Here is a 17,917-nt window from a genome sequence, read left to right as displayed (position 1 = left end):
TTTAAAAGTACAAACCAATATGAATTTTATCACATTTCATAAATTAATTTTAAAAGTAGTTTCTTAATTAATAACACATGGACCATGGCATTAATTTAGACACATTTCCAACCATATAGATACATTTTTTCAACTAGAAAATATTTTCTTCAGTAATTTTCATATTCCTGTAAGTACTATAAATATCGTTCAAAATGCTAACCTAAATGTTAAAAATATTTTTAAGTAATAAGTAAAATGTAATGTTTATTTTCTGATTATTTGTTTGTGTTCATTAATTCTTAATCACATTTGAATAAATTCAGGTTTTCTATACATTATGCTTTATTTTAGATTTTTAAGGCATAGTGCTTTTATTTTGCAGATTATTGCCTTGCGTGAACAAAATGTTCATATACAAAGAAAAATTGCATCAAGTGAGGGGTCCACAGAATCGGAACATCTTGAAGGGATGGATCCTGGTCAGAAAGTCCATGAAAAGGTAGGACAAGTAGGACATGGTTCTACAGGGAAATATTTACTTGCTATATCATTTGACAGAAATATGAAATATGATGTCCATGTGATAAACATTCTTATTTTTTAATTTGTTGGTCAAAACTTGATGATTTTTCTTTTCATTCATTGCTTTTAATTTGCTTTTCTTAAAAATAATATGTATTGTGTATTACTAGATAAGTAATTGAACTTCTCAATACTTGGTGTCAGTTTGATTTTCTGAAATAGTCCAATTCCATATTTAATTGAACATAAATAATTGAATAAATATATCTGTACAGATAGGTATGCCAGTAGTATATATCCAGGACCTTTTTTTTTAATCCAGGACTTTTTAAGTACAATAACAATAATTGTGATTTATAAATAGTTATTATGTACAATTGGTGACTAATGTATGGTTTATCACTGCAAAAAAATTCTGGTAATCTCCTATTTGATCTAGTATTTTCCGTGTGTTTAAGAAGGTCCTAACAGTACTCCTGTTGATGAGAAATTACCTATAAGGATAGCTGAAGTCTTGGGACTTTTACTATTTTTTAGAAGGGAACAATTTTCCTTTGGTTGCAGCTTCCACCCAGGCTAGAAACCAGCAGTCTATTTGGCCCCTTTTCTGGGCTAACCCATTTGGTTCTAGCACAAAAGGAAGGTCAGTTGCGGGTTGGTCTGGAAGCAGATAAAGATTACATAGGTTTTGCATATTCTGTGCCTGAGACTTAGACAATCTGCAGGGATATTTGCCGTTACCAGTTACATCTTCGGATGGTTGAATTTTTTAATCATCAAGACTGCATGAATTAGGTAGCTAAAATGATGTCATTGTGAATGTCAAGAGGTTTTAGAACATAGGGATTAAGAAGCAAGTGACTGGATCACAAAACAATGCCCCACACTTCTTAGCTGCACATACACTGAACACTTCCTGATATATCCAGTTGAAACAAATGGAGGGGCTTCTTAAGTTTTTTTTTTTTCTTTTCTTTTCTTTTTTTTCCTTAAGTTTTCTCCTTCAAGTATAGAAGCAAAGGAAGCCAAGGCAACCAGACTAATTTCCTGAGACTGCCATTGATTCTGCTGGCTGAGGAGCAAATAGCTCTTAATTTAAGGCTTCACCATTTCAGCCTTTATCCATGTATTTTTATAGAAATCTCAAGCTGAATTTTAAAAATAAACTAGTCTGACAGCTAGATTTCATGAAGTGTATTTCAAATTTGAATAAAGTTATTTCTCATCCCTTCAGATAAATAAATTGACATTAATTCAGTAAATAAACCACCAAGCTCTTTAGAATAAGCTGTTTGCACGCAAAACTCAGTTTAGGAAACTAGCATGTAGTTTTCTATTATTATTTCATTTTAATTATGTCATCAGTAATACAGGGCTATGCGTTTTAACAGAGAATTATAGAATCATACTCGTTTGGGTATAAAAATGGGCTTTGCGGTCATGAAGTCTTTTTCTTAGAAGTCTACAAAATACTGTGGGTTTTTTCTAACAGTGCTGTATTTATGCTAATCCAGAAAAGAATTAAAGAAATATGTCTTTGAAAGGTCATAAAGAAGTTGAGAACTTGTCTATTTCCTAACAAACTATTTGATATTCAAAGTGTTCTTCTGGTACTTTAAAGGAGAGGAGAGTACTCTCACACACATTTTTTTTTCAAATGTTTCTTTAAAGATATAACCCCTAAATATCCAGGCATTATAAAATGTAAGACAATTCATGTCAGATTAACTTTCAGAAACTGGTTATAGTATCAGGGAGGACCTATGTATAATAGATGTTTGTTTCTACAGATTCTGAGGATTCTGAGTAGTTGGTGACATAAAGTACTTAATCCCTAACGTTCTTTACCTTTTAGTTCTCAGAGAAGGCATTTCAGCCAGTATAGAAGAGAAATTCTGTGCCATTGCTAACTTACTCTTCCTTATGGATGTAACTAAAGATTTTTAAACATTGTAATTATTGATATTCTTTTTTCCCCAATTTCCCATAATCGGAGGAAGAGTGATTTCCAAATGCTTTGAAACAATGATACACTAGTATTGTCAAAATAGTATGCCCCTAGCCTCCAAAGTAAGCCTGAAATACATATTATACATATATTTTTTTCTAATTTAAAGTAAATGACCTGTTTCAACTCATATTACTCCTGAGATGTCATTCAAGAAAGTATTTTGAAAGTTTAAGGTTTTTTTATTGAAACATAATTGATATACAATATTATTTTAGTTTTAGGTGTACAGCACAGGGATTTTGATATTTATATACCCTACAAAATGATCACCACAATAAGTCTAGTGACCATCTGTCTCCATACAAAATTTTTACAATATTATTGACCATATTCTCTATGTTCTATATCACATCCCTGTGTCTTATTTATTTTATAACTGGAAGATTGTACCTCTTACTATTCTTCATTTATTTCATCCATTTCCCAATGGCTACCATCAGCTTTATTTTCTTGTATTTATTTATTCATTCATTCATTCATTCATATCACGTTTCTTTGCCTGCCATTTTTTTTTCAGTTTTACTGAGATATAATTGACACACAGCATTGTGTAAGTTTAAGATATATGACACGATGATTTAGCACATGTATGTATTGTGAAGAAATTACCACAATAAGGTTAATAAATACATTAATTACCTCACCTAATTACCTTTTATGTGTATGTGTGTGCATGTGCTAAGAACATTTTAGATTCACTCTCAGCAACTTTCAAATATATAATACAGTACTGTTGATAATAGTCACCATGCTGTATGTTAGATCCCCACAATATTCTAACTGCTGACATTTATAGGTAAAACATGAAATAATATTTATATTATTACTATATCATATAGTAAATAATTACTATATTAATCTTCCAATAATATCCTAATTACTATATTAATCTTCCTTATATAAATACTTCTAATTTACACACATAAACATTATAAGTGTCTTTCCTTTTCAAAAATATTCTCTGTCTCATGATCATTTAAAGAATATCAATAGAAAAAACAATAAACAATAAAAAAATAAAGAATATCAATACCATTGAATAGCAAGTGTTACAGGATTGTAATTTAAATCCTACCACTTGGGCAGCCCCAGTGGCACAGGGGTTTAGCGCCGCCTGCAGCCTAGGGCATGATCCTGGAGACCCTGGATCGAGTCCCAAGTCAGGCTCCCTGCATGGTGCCTGCTTCTCCCTCTGCCTGTGTCTCTGCCTCTCTCTTTCTCTCTCTCTTTCTGTGTGTGTCTCTATGAATAAATAAATAAATAATCTTTTAAAAAATAAATTAAATAAATCCTACCACTTAATTTTTTATTGGGAATTGTTTAAATGGATATTCAAACAAAAAAAAAGGAAATATTAGTTTGGGGAGTGTCTTTGCATTGAATATTCAGTGAAGAACGACTGTAGTATTAATGCATAAATTGTGAAGTGGTTGTTGGGGAGAAATACACAAAACTATTGTTAGATACTATGGAACTGCCAGAAAATGACTTTTAAATCCTAGTCACAAGGATTACCCTTTACTTAGAGTAGTAAAGTTGCTTAAATTACATAGTTAGGGGGGGTTATTAGCCAACAGATGTTTTATGTCAGTGGCTTGAGAATTCTGTTGACAAAATAGTTGATAAAAATAGTCTCAAGAAAAGCACACTCTGAAACGGGCCTTATTACTCATAGAAAAGCTGTGTAATTATTATCAACATTTTAAAAACAAAAAATTAAAAGAAAAAATAAGCTTAACCGAAACTAGTTTAAATGTTTCTGTGGGACATAAATTTAATCAGTTGCTCTAGAAGAACATAAATACTCATAGGATAATAAAAATTTTCAGAACGCTAAATTTTGCCTTACTAAAAGTTCAGAACTGGGCTCAATAACTGTCTTCCTGTTGCTTTCTAGAGGGGAATTAATTTGTGAAATTTTACAATAAACACACTGCTCTTGTAATGGAGATAATAATGCTCCTGACTATATTCTCCACTTCCAATTATTTTTTGCAGCTGCAAATATTTGCTAAGTGATGTGGATAAGTAGTATGTTCAGAAGACATCGTCTCTGTAATAAATTTGTTGAAATACTAGGGTGAAAAATAATCATGCCCCCATTAATATAACAAAACACGATAAATAAGCAGTGTCAAAATGATATTAAGGATGCCTGGGCAGCTCAGTGGTTGAGCATCTATCTGCCTTTGGTTCAGGTCGTGAGCCTGGGGTCCTGGGATCAAGTCCCACATCAGGCTCCCTGCATGGAGCCTGCTTCTCCCTCTGCCTGTGTCTCTGCCTCTCTCTGTGTCTCTCATGAATAAATAAATAAAATCTTTTAAAAAATGATACTGGAGTTTAAAGAAGAAATAAATTAAGTGTGATGAGAGGTGTCAGAGAGGCAGCATGGAACAGTGATTTGTTTGATGTCTGTCCACCTGAATTCAAATTCCATCTCTGCCGGTTACTAGCTGTGTGGCCTTGCACCTTAACCTCCCTGATCTTCAGTTACCGGTAAATAGTCCTACGCAACATACAGCTTTGTTGTAAAGGGTAGAGATGCTGACTAGGAATAGCAAAACTTGATTGCAAGCAATAAATAGGGTGGTTAGAATATTTATTAATACTATGTTTTCATAGTCATGCATTTTTCAATAAATATTTAGCAGCAACCTTATAGACGGTGCTAGGATATAGGTCCTGGTCTAGGTGGTTGGGATGTAGTCATGAACAAGGTGGGTAAGGGCCCAGGCAATAAACAAGGGCATATAAGAGGCGTGAATATGATCAAGGGTAGATGTGAAGTATGTTAAATAGACATTGCAAGGAAGCACTTTCTTATTGGGTGGGATTTGAACTGAAGCCTGAAAGAAGACACGGGTTCAAGCACATGGAAAAGCTTAGAGTTTTTGAGGCAAAGGGAAGACTCGGTGCAAATGCACCAAGGGAGGGAAAAAGCTGCTTTGGCACATTCTTGGGAAGGAAGGATGATAGAGTCATGGAAGCCAAGTGGTCAGGGGAGAGTGCAGGAGGAGACAGGGCACAGCAGTGAACAGGCCAGATCATCGAAGTACTTGTAGGCTGTGGTAAGGAGACTAATGGTAGGGGATCCCTGGATGGCTCAGTGGGTTAGCACCTACCTTCAGCCCAGGGCGTGATCCTGGAATCCCGGGATCAAGTCCCGGGATCGAGTCCCACATTGGGCTCCCTGCATGGAGCCTGCTTCTTTCTCCACCTATGTCTCTGCCTCTCTCTCTCTGTGTGTCTTTCATGAATAAATAAATAAAATCTTAAAAAAAAAGAAAAGAAAAGGAGTCTAATGGTATATTCAAAGCAATGGGAAGATAGAGGAATGTTTTAACTTGGGAGCATCTTGATTAGAAACCTTTAAAAAAAAAAGTCATTTGCACTACAATTATGTCTCCATTTGTCTTTATTTCACACATCAGACTTCTGAAGTAGAGATGTTTCCTTTCTTATTTTTACTGATAATGAAATTGAGGCTTACTTTGAAAGATTAAATGACATTTGTCCAGAGCAGAACCATACCCTGGTCTTCTCACCTCCAGATAATATATATTTTCACATTCCTTGTCACACGCCTGCATAATTTCTATAGGTGTTACTGTTGATTTTTTAAAAATTCATTCTAACTCAGTCTTAAATTTTCTGATCTTTTCTTCTTTTATTATTACATATATTCATTTGTTCTTTAGAGGTGATTATTTCATTCTATTCAAGAGTGTGCTTAAAAATTGTTTTCCTTTAAATTTTTCCCCCGACTTCTCCCAGTGATTTTTTTCACTCTGAACAGATCTTCCAAGGCAACGGAATTCCAAAATTTTGATCAGTACAAGTAGGGCTCTTCAGTCTGGGCAAGAGGGAACCGTGATTGGGTGGGCCTTGCTGCGGCCCTCTGTGCCTCTCTACAGGGTGAGATGTTTGGGAGACCAGAGGGCACTGTAAACCCATGAACCACACTACCACTGTTTCTTGACCACATGCCAAGTACCTGGAAGCCCAGACTTTCCAACCAGACGGCCCTTCACTTGCCTCCAGGGCCTTTATTGACTTCTTCCCAGGACCCATGTCCACAGTCTGCGTGTCCTCTTGTGCACCCCTTCCTAGTTGAAGCAGTGGCCAAAGGACACCTGTTTGCTGGGTTCTGCAAAATTTGAAAGTGTTGGCTGAGGTGTCTATTCAGACCCAGATCAGTATTCTGGAAGAGCTGAGACTAGGAAGACAGGGGAACAGACTATAGGTGAGGGGCCTTATCTGACAAAGAGAGTCCTGGTGTAGAACTTCAAGGAGATGGAGAATTATTATTTAGAATGTGGTCTAAAAGTCAATGTGAAGGTGTATTTTCAAGGAATACAGTAGGTTATATTTTTACTTGACAGTTTGCTGACTTGATTTATAATCATTCAATATTTAGATTTATGGTATGTGGACCTCTCTTTGTTGTTTTGCCATGCCCTCCCCCCACCCCAGATGCTAGGGACACACTTGTCTGCTATTCCACTGTAAGAAATACATTTAATTTCAGCCTTTTCCTCAACAGCGTATTACATCTATTTGCATGGATGTGTAAAACTGAAACAGAAGTCTCACAAAACAATAGTTACATCCTGCCATGTGCAGTACATTTTGATATTTCTTATTCATCAGTGACTGGAACATTAATTCTTCACAGAGCTAAGAGTGAAGGAGGCAGCTGATTTGTCAGTGACCCTACAACCTGTGAGGCATATGTTACCACGTGCAATGCGTTCAGCTCCCCTCTCAAGCTTCCTTGGCTTGTCATCCTCACTTTGAACCTAAGTACTCCAAATGAGCTGCTTGTTCCCCATTGTTCTTGTAAATTCTCTTCTCTTAGAATCTGACATTAACAGATGTCATCAGTCATTCATGACTGTTTTTAGATCAAAATGTATCATAACAACTGAAGCCACAGTAATATGAAAACGCAAAAGCTAAAGAAATACAAAATCAAAAATGGATTTTTATTTACATTTTTAGTTCTGATAGGCAGAAAAACTATGGCCAAAAAAAAAAAAAATCCACAAAACAAAATGAAGAATCAGTGGCAAGAATAATCCTCAGATCAGAAACTCTAGGAACTAAGTGTGTAATGTTTGCAATATAGAACTTTGGTCATGAAGGACATTGAACTGAAGTGTTACAAAAAATGAAATATGACATTTGCCTTTACCAAAATTAAGAGTCTTGTGGATTTCTAGCAATACACTGCTATGTTTTAGATGAACAGCCAATGGTAAAAATAGGCACATGCAAAAAAATAGACAATATGATCCTCAATGATGACAAAAGGATTTTATTTCATCATGCTTTATGGTCTATAATGAAACATCATAATATGAAAATTCTGCAGTCTCACACAAAGCTGATAGATGTACATTTAAGGATTTGGCTTATGGATATGCCACATTTCTTTTTTTTAAAGATTTTATTTATTCATGAGAGACACACAGAGAGAGAGGCAGAGACACAGGCAGAGAGAGAAGCAGGTTCCATACAGGGAGCCCGACGTGGGACTCGATCCTGGGATCCCGGGGTCACGCCCTGGGCCGAAGGCAGGCGCTCAACCACTGAGCCACCCAGGGATCCCCCCATATTTCTATTTAAAAATACTAATAAACATAATTTGTCACAAATGACATTCTTTTAGAATCTTTTGCTAAGTTCTGGTTGAAAGCTGTCATCCATGAGATGACTTCCAAGTATTAACTGCATTTTGGCCATTTTTATATTCCTTCCTCACAACGTGTCAACTACTGCCAACAACTGTTCTTCCAGAAATTTAGTTGTTGTCAACTGTGGCTTATTTTATGCATTATTGTATAAGCCCCAATTTCTTCTCTGTATCAAAGATAATTATCATTTGGATTTATTTACATCCAAATAGCCCTAACAGAATATTTTCTTAGGGGCATCAATCCCATATATATTGTAATCTAATTTCTCGTAGTACCTTGTAATAATGTGTATACTTCTCTTTTATTCTTCATTTGAATTTTCAAGCAGTGAAGCCAACTGAAGGGATGGGATTAATGAAGGAATGGGATTAATGGATTTGCCTTCTTCGGTCAAGTATAGCCCTAGATACATATGGCTGGAGTGGCTTAGAGGTCTATAATTAGCTAGGAGAAGGCCCAGAAGAGGCAAGTTTAGGACATTCCATGGTTCATTCATATGGACATGAAGCTTGTCATATCCGTTTTAAAGTAGCTGAGTTGGAGAAAAGGCTTGTGACCAAAAGTCAGGCATCTTCTGTATGAGATGGCAAAAATGAGAAATAAAAATCTTCTAGTGTTGTGTGAGAACTCATTAAGCTCAAAATAAATCTCTCTCTGAATGCAGTGACTGCGTTTTTATGCTTTAACTATGGCCTTACTAGATGGGAAGAGAAAGGGGAATGGACTTGTCTTTCTTAGAGACCAGATTCGGTATCATTTATATTATCAGCCCAGATATGAGGGCAGAAGAAAAAAAAACTTCACCTTTGCTGAAGTAGGATATTTCAGACTTTAAAAGACTGATTCACAGAATTTGACAGAAACTATGTTCGTTTATTTCCAACCTATTGTCATAATTTGAGTGTCATTTATACCAGAGAGTTGCTCCCTTAAAGTGGTATAAAACAGAACAAGAACTTTTTCTTCCTTATGTATTGTCTCATCTGCTGAGCCAATGCAGGAAAGTTTTAAAGTCTATTCAGATGCTCTCTAGTTGACCTATTTCTATTTTTCACTTTTATAGAGTTTATCCATCTTATCATTTCTCATGAAACACTAGTTTGCCAGGAATTTGGTGTGTTTTACACAATACACTCGCCCAAAAAGATAATTCCTAGGACAAGAATATTAGGAAATATTGTGCTAGATATTTTTTGAACTAACATCTTTACTGTAGTATTCATTCGAATTTTTATTTTTATTTTATTTATTTTTTATATTGTCAAGCTCCAAGGCAAGTGGTATTCAGCTTTTCCTGAATACTTGTATGACCAGAAATCCCCTTTATCTGCAGGGAAATTGCAGATGCCAGGACGAGTATTCTGAAGAATATTCCTAAATGCTGGCTCTGGCCTTTTATAGATAGGCAAACCCTTCTTCAAGCCTGTGTGGAAATCTTATTAACAAAGGCTACACACCAATAAGAACAAGATAAATAACTGATATAAAGCCCTTAACAGCTTTCCAAAAGTGCTTTTACACAGCTGTTTTATTGGATCCCTGTAATAACTCTGTGAGGTTTGTAGAGCAAAGATTACTGGCTCAGTGTCCTACAGCTTGTGAACAGGAGGAGCTGACGAAAATAGCGTAAGTACCCAAATATTAAAGTGAATGTGGGTGAAGAAAGGGAGCGTTATCAGCTACCTGATTTCATGGATTTCAAGATAGAAGAGTATTCGCTTTAAGCAAAGTCTTAAATGTGTCCGTGTGCCTAAAAAGCCTTATAAGACTGAGCATGAACCTTTAAAAAATTCAAAACTGAAACTTAGACAAAGACAACTTTGTTGTTCCCTGTGTTGATGTCTCCAGCAATCATCTAGTCAATTGTGCTCCCCTTAGCAATTCTTAGTGTGCTCTCCTTGTCATTTTTTTTCTTTATCCCATTCCTATAACATACATAATTCTTCCAACTAAAAAATAAAAAGTCTCTCCTGACCTTACTTCCACCATCAGCTATTGCTCTATTTTTGGCTCCCTTTTGCCACAAAGCTCTTTGAAGGGGTTGTCTGCTTATAAATCTACTCCAATAAGGTCTTTGTCCCACCACTCCATGGAAACCATTCCTGTTACCCTCATCACTAATTTTATGTTGGTAAATACAATGACCAGTTCTGATCTTTTGTCGTGGTGGATGTCCTAGTAGATCACTCTTTCCTCCTCGGTTCCCCTCCACCTTTTTTTTTTTTTTTTTTAACTGACATTGCAGGAAAGTACACTCCCTTTGTTTTTCTCTGACTTTACCAGTGGCTCTGTCTCAGTCTCCTTCCTTTCTTTGACCATATTCTTCTTCCCAACTTCTTAATGTCAGAGTGACCCAAGGCTCAGTCCTCCATTTCTTCTCTTGATTGCCATCAGTCTCATAATCTTAACTAGTATCTGTATGCTAATGATTTACAGACCCTTACCTCTACTTTAGACTCTACAGCCAAACACATTTATCCAACCACGTATTGAACATCTCCATTTGACATCTAAAATATATTGCATACCTAAGATGTCAAAAACTTATCTCTTCTATCCCCCACCCCCAAACAAATTAGCTGCATCTTCCACATCTCGGGTGATGGAAACTTTGCCTTTCCAGTTGCTCAAGGTGAAGAATATCAAGTCATCCTCACGTCCTCCCTATGTTTCACACCCCACATCAAACTGTAAAGAAATCGGATTTGCCCTACCTTCAAAACATATCTAGAATCTAGCCACTTCTTACCATCTCCATTTGATCACTCCATTCTGAACCACTATCAACCGTCTCTCACCTGGATTATTGTAATTATTTTCTGGCCATGCTCTCTGCTTCTCCAGTGTGCCCTCTACAGTCTATTTTCAACATAGCATTGACTCAGGCTGATGTTTTAAAACCTAAATCTGAACAGGTCAGTCTGCTCAAAATTCTGCAGATGTTTCCCATTTATTCAAGACTTTACATTGTGATTTGCCCTTTTTTGTCTCCCGACTTCACCTCTGACTCCACTCCAGCAGCACAGGCTTCCTGTTTAAATTGTTCTTCCTTCTGCCTACAATGCCCTTCTCCCAGATATCTATATGGCTATCTCCCTCGCCTCCACCAAGCCTTTGTTGAAATGCATAACATATTCTAACATGGCATATAATTTAATTATATTGTCCATAATTTATTGTCTATAACTCCAGCTAAAGAATAAACTTCACGAGGGTTAGGATCTTTGTTTTATTCCTGATGAGGCTCAAATTTCTAGAACACCTCCTGACACATGGTGAGCTCTTAATAAGTGTATGTTCAATACATAAATAAATGAGTACCACACTATTTTAACTACTATTAATTTATACATCTTAATTCTTAGAGCTTAATTATAATATCTACTTCTCAGATCCCATTTAAAGACTCTATTGAGATCTTATTGGAATTATTTAGTTGATATATTAATTTAGGGGAGAATAGTCACCTCTATGGTATACCATCTTACCATCTGTAACATGGTTTCTGTCTCCATTTCTTTATGTATTATTTACTGTTCTTCAATAAAATTGTTAATTTTTCACATAGAGATCTTGAAGGTACTTATTTCTAGGCATTTTGTTGCTATTTTAATTGTTTTCATAGTTTTTCTGATTAATACTGGCATAGAAAATGCTGTTGATTTTTCAGTATTGATATGGCATCTATCAAACCTGCTAACTATTGGTTTCAAGAGTTTGTTGTCATCTTAGACTTTTCTAACAATTAAAAAGAATTTAGAACGGTTTTGTTCTATTTTCTCTCCCCCTGCAACCAATTTTTATTTCTTTATTTCTTATATATTGCCCAAGACTTCAATGTTCAATACAATATTCAGGACTTCAGTACACTATGGAGTAGCATGGGCCAAAGTGGCATCCTTGACTTTGTAAAGTCAAGCTTTATGAATTATAATGATCTAGACTTTAATGATAATGCTGCTCCATAGTATTGTGGTGCTTTCCATAGTAACCATTTCTCAGATTTGGAACTGCCTATTATAAGTTTTCTAAGAATTATTATCAAGAATAAGACCTATTTATCTCTTAGAATGATAATTTCATTGATAGATATTCTGATGATGAACTATTTTTCTTTACCTAGGGCTTAAATTTTTGTGTTTTAACCATCTGCATACTTCTCCAACAAAAATCAAATTTTAAATTTGATTTGAGCACACCTGCGTGGCTCAGTCAGTTAAGCATCCAACTCTTGGTTTGGGCTCAGATCATGATCTCAGGGTCGGGAGATGGAGCCCCATCTCGGGGTCTGTGCTCAGCACATAGTCTGCTTGAGATTCTCTGCCTCTGCCCCTCCCCATGCTCCTCTCTCTCTTTAAAATAAATAAATAAATCTTTTAATTTTTTTAAATTTAAATTTAAAAACAAAAAAAATCTTGGTTTACATTTATTATATTTACACTGGTTACTAATTCTTTACATATTTAAGTTATGATCTGATTAGATAAGATCCAATCAGCTTATTCTACAGATAAGTTGTGCCCTCTTTTGACTAACTTGATTGCAAAAGGACTCAAGTAACCCAATGAACAGTAAATCTGGTAGCACCATTGCTCTGCCTCAATTATCCAAGAACCCCTAAAACTTAATCAGGTCAAAAGCACCAGTTTGTTTTATTTGCTTTTGTTTTGTTCATTTAACATTTTGTGAAAAGAGAACTAGAAAATGTCATAAAGTTGCAAGTAAGCGTTTTTTTTCAAAGTATCATTTTTGAAAATAGATGGCCCCTCAGAACCAGATGCCATCTATGTACCATTGAAATACCCACTGACATACAGGCTAAATGAAATCTTCTATACCAGTCATTGGCCCGTTTTCGAGTTCCACCAACAGTAGTGACATCCCATGTCAGAGTGCTTCTTCAGGGATAATTCCTCCTTCTACAGGTGACACCACTTTGAGGCCTAGTTTTACACCTAGTTTCCCAAACTTATCAAGATGACTGAGCCAGGAAGGTCTTCCAGACTCAGCCAGACACTGAGCTAAAACCATGTGTAATATTCGGCATTGGACTCAGGTCCCTGTGCACACTCCCACTTCCCACATGTAGGTTCTTCTCACGAACTCTTGGAAATCTTTCGGATCCAGTCAATTGTCTTAGTTTGTAGGATAACTCAGAATAACACTGAACTTTAAAATTGAAAGGAAAGCAGTTTTGTTTTTCCTTTCTGCCCTGAGGTTTCCTGTTAATTACACATATTACCCTCCTGCTATCCTCTTTTATATCAAGAGTCACTGGAAGAGACAGTTTGTCAAGGTTTCATTAAATATTCTTCTTTGAAGGCAGAGGGGTACCTACTTGCCTTACATTTACATATCTAAAAGGAGTGCTGAGTGATTCCTGTGGAAGAAAAAAGATCCTCTCTAATGTTACTTCCAAATTCTATAGCTAAACAAAGAAGGAATTCAAAATTTTCAGTTATAAACAAAAATGAAAAACAAAAAACAAAAATCCCCACTGTATACATATCTCTTTATATCTTTTAACTAGATTATTTAAGAATTTTATAGATGAATCATATCATAATATGGGTAATAGCTACTTCTTACATTTCTGAGTGTTATTAATATCAGTCATGGGAATATTGAATAGAAATTCCTCATGTTTCATCTAGATTCAAGACACTACAAAATGAAATGTATTTCTATCAAGCCTCATATACCAGATATAGCAAATGAATATTCTAGTTTAAAAATTATGAGAATATTAGAACTTCAGAGTAACAGTTATTCCTCAGGTTAAAATATTCTTGCTTTTGAATTTGATGGAAGTTAAAAATGGCTTAGAATGTACAGGAATGTATATTTTATAATTATTAATGAAACATAATTGATCACATTATACTAAAGAACTGACAAGTGAAGGCTCATCAGCCAGATATTTTAATTAAATAAAATTTCTAGGTATGTCTGTGTCATAATGACTTTGGAAATCTCAATGTTGAATAATAAAATGATTAATGAGGAAGTAACTATAAGAGGTCATTTGGTCTATAAATTTTCTAAGTAGGGCAATATTCAGTCAACTCTGTTATAGAGACTTCTTTCTTTCCATCTTTCAAAAATAAGAGATAGTTGTCTTTCCATCTGAAACACTAATATATTTTAAAATAATTAGCTGACACTAGAATAAAGAATACTAATTTTTGAGATATATTATCATATCTTTTATTACATTCATTTCACCAATCATTTTATTACTTTATTATTTTAAATTCTCTCCCTCTGGGCAGCCCGGGTGGCTTGGCAATTTAGGGCCGCCTTCAGCCCAGGGCCTGATCCTGGAGACCAGGGATGGGGTCCCATGTCGGGCTCCCTGCATGGAGCCTGCACCTCCCTCCGCCTGTGTCTCTGCCTCTCTGTGTCTCTCTCTCTCTCTCTCTCTGTGTCTCTCATGAATAAATAAATAAAATCTTTAAATAAATAAATAAATAAACAAACAAATAAACAAATAAACAAATAAATAAATAAAAAATTCTTTCCCTCTTTTAGCCAGACAGTTTTTTAGGTTTGCTGACTAAATTGGATACAGTAACTAGTAAAATCCCTGGCTAACACTTATCTGTAGTTCTTAACCTCAACTAAATATACAATTACTCAGGGAGACTTAAAAACAATTCACATCTGGACCGCACCATTGGATATGGTTTGGAGTAGGATCCATTTTTTTTTATTAAAGTATAATGAAATACATAGTGTTATATTAGTTTCAGGTGTATAATATAATGACTCAACAATTTTATACATAACTCAGTGCTTATCAAGATAGAGGCACTTGGGTGGCTCAGTCAGTTAAGTGTCTGCCTTTGGCTCAGGTCATGATCCCAGGATCCCTAGATGGAGCCCCATGTTGGGTTCCCTGCTCAGGGGGAGTCTGCTTCCCCCCCTCTTTGCACCCCTCCCCCCATTCGGGCTCTTTCTCTCTCATAAATAAAATAAAATCTTAAAAAAAAAGATAAGTGTACCTTTGTACTTTTGATCTCCTTTATCTATTTCACCCTTCCCCCCACCCACCTCTGGCAAACACCAGTATGTTTTCTGTATTTAAAACTCTGAGGGTTTTTTTTTTTTTTGTCTTTTTTTTTCTTCCTTTGTTCATTTGTTTCTTAAATTCCACATATGAATGAAGTCATGTGGTATTTGTCTTTCTCGTCCTGACTTATTTCACTTAGCATTCTACTGGCTTGGTTTCACTTAGGTACAGCCATGTTGTTGCAAATGGCAAGATATCATTTTTTTTTTTAATGCTTGAGTAATGGCCCAGTATGTGTGTGTCTGTGTGGTATATATATATATTTTTTTCTTTATTCATCCTATTGTGATTATGTGTATGCACAATGGGATATATATATATATATATATATATTTTTTTTTTTTTTTTTTTTTTTGAGAGAGAGAGAGAGAGAGGTGGGGACAGTCAGGGCTCAGCGAGGGTCAGAGGGAGAGAAAGAATCCTAAGCTGGGTCCATGCCCAGTGAAGCCTGATGTGGGGCTTGATCTTAAAACCCTCAGATCATCACCTGAGCAGAAATCAAGGCAGATTCCTTAACCAACTGAGCCATCCAAGCACCCCTATACCACATCTTCTTTATTCATTCATCTATGGATGGACACTTGCGTTTTTTTCCATATGTTGGCTATTGTAAATAACACTCCAATAAATAAAGGGATACATATATCTTTTTGGATTAGTGTTTTTATTTTCTTTGAATAAATATCCAGTAGTAGAATTAGTGAATTATATGGTAATCTATTTTTAATTTTTTTGAGAAACTTCCCTACTGTTTTCTACAGTGGCTGCACCAGTTCATGTTTTCACCAATAGTGCATGAGGGTTCCTTCTTTTCCACATTCTCACCAACACTTGTTATTTTTTTTTTTTTTTAATTTTAGCTATTTTGACAGTGTAAAGTGATTTCTCATTGGAGTTTTGAGTTGCATTTCTCTGATTATTAGTGATGCTGGGCATCTTTCCATGTGTCTGGAAACCATCTGTATATCTTCTTTGGAAAAAACCTATTCAAGTACTCTGCCCATTTAATAATTGGATTATGTGTTTTTAGTGTTAAGTTGCATAAGTTTTAGGTGTATCTGTGCCTTTAACTTCTGGATGTAATTAATGTTAAGATAAATTTTTACTTTCTACTTTTTGGCCTCACGTTTTCTTATTTTTTCTGGAGAGATTAATAAACCATGTGAAGTAAAATGCATCAGAGAAAAAGAGATCTACTTGAAATTCTTTCGGAGAGAATCAAGCCCTTGTGGTTTAGACATGAAAAACATGGGAAAGGAGGTGTCAAATGGATGAATCAAGTATGGAACTATGTTCATAATAAAGATTAAATTATCCGCTTCAGTGGTGGCTATAGTTAGAAAGACTTTGTTGTATATTTGAAAGTTGTTAAGAGAGCAGATCTTAAATATTGTCACTATAAAAAAAGAAATGGTAATTATGTGAGGTAATGGATGTATGTTAACAAATCTTATTATGGTGATCATCTCACAATATATACATGAATCAAATTATCATGTTGTACATCTTAAGCTTAAACAATATCACATATCAAGTATATCTCAATAAAACTAGAAAAATATCATCTGCCAAATATAAAAGCTTCTTGGGGTACGGGGAGGTCAACCACTTATTCATTCTGCAAAAAGTAGATGTCCAAGGGGAACTTAATTATTAAGGCATTACTAAAATAGTACTTTAAATGCACTCTGTTCTGTACATTCAACAGGCATTATTTTACCACTTAAAATAAATGTGAAGATTATTCTTTGTTATGTTTCATAAACTGCTCTTCTTTGGTGGAGTAGAAGAGCAATGTATGACCACTAAAATATGCTCAAAATCAGCAATAACCATTAAGACATCATAAAATGCACAATGAAAATGAGTACATTAGTGATTTAACTAACTAGACTACTACTTTTTTAAAAAAGATGTTACAGTATTTTTAAAATAAATACTGAAGCTAGAAGTAGGATGGAAAAAATATTAATGGTAAGGTTATTTTGTAGATGATTATCATATACAAAGAGAGCCATATTTCCAGTATTTCCTTGATAGAAAATGGAAGAACATGTCTAAATTCTTGGCTTTATTTCAAGATTATCTTTAAAAGCACTATGACTATGACATGGTAGGATTCTGGGACTTCATTCACTTCATTTGTTTTGTTTTGTAAACTGTATATTTCTGTCATTTATTTATCTTAATATGCACTTATAACAATGGTTTCCTTAATTTATATCAGCTTTGTCTACCATAAAGATAATTCATCTCTTTATGCTTTCAAACAGGGCAAAAAAGGCTAAGTTTTATTTTATATTTGCTTTTTATGAAAACATTTTATCATAAACTTTGTGCAATGATGGCTGAAAATATTGTTTCCTCATTTTCTTTCTTTTTGAATCCTTACTGTTTTTCCTAAAACTCATCTTACTCATTAATGGAAACATTCATTCATTCATTCATTCATTCATTTAACAAATATGTTTTTGTGGAAGATGGTGTTCTAAGTCACTAGAGTCACAAATTATCAATATTTATTCAGTCAACAAAAGTCTATCTCATAACCATCATGTGCCAGTCATCATTCTAGGTACTTGGGATACACAAAAAGAAAACACAGAAAGGCACTTTCCTTGCTGAAGCTTA

The 17,917-nt window shown here is 34.9% G+C and overlaps 1 protein-coding gene across 50 annotated transcripts in view; it reads left to right on the top strand.

Moving 5' to 3' along the window:
- PPFIA2 (PTPRF interacting protein alpha 2) overlaps nucleotides 1–17,917 on the top strand; it is a 495,741-nt gene that overhangs the window by 356,000 nt on the left and 121,824 nt on the right. For all 50 annotated transcript variants that reach the window (XM_072724476.1, XM_072724479.1, XM_072724473.1 and 47 more), the window contains one exon: nucleotides 365–481. In XM_072724476.1, the coding sequence (XP_072580577.1) occupies nucleotides 365–481 (117 nt within the window). The remainder of the gene's footprint in view (nucleotides 1–364; nucleotides 482–17,917) is intronic.

The sequence above is a fragment of the Vulpes vulpes genome, chromosome 10 (assembly GCF_048418805.1).
Source record: "Vulpes vulpes isolate BD-2025 chromosome 10, VulVul3, whole genome shotgun sequence".
Classification (NCBI taxonomy): Eukaryota; Metazoa; Chordata; class Mammalia; order Carnivora; family Canidae; genus Vulpes; species Vulpes vulpes.
The sequence above is the reverse complement of the archived record's forward strand: the minus strand, read 5'-3'. Positions and strand labels throughout refer to the sequence as shown.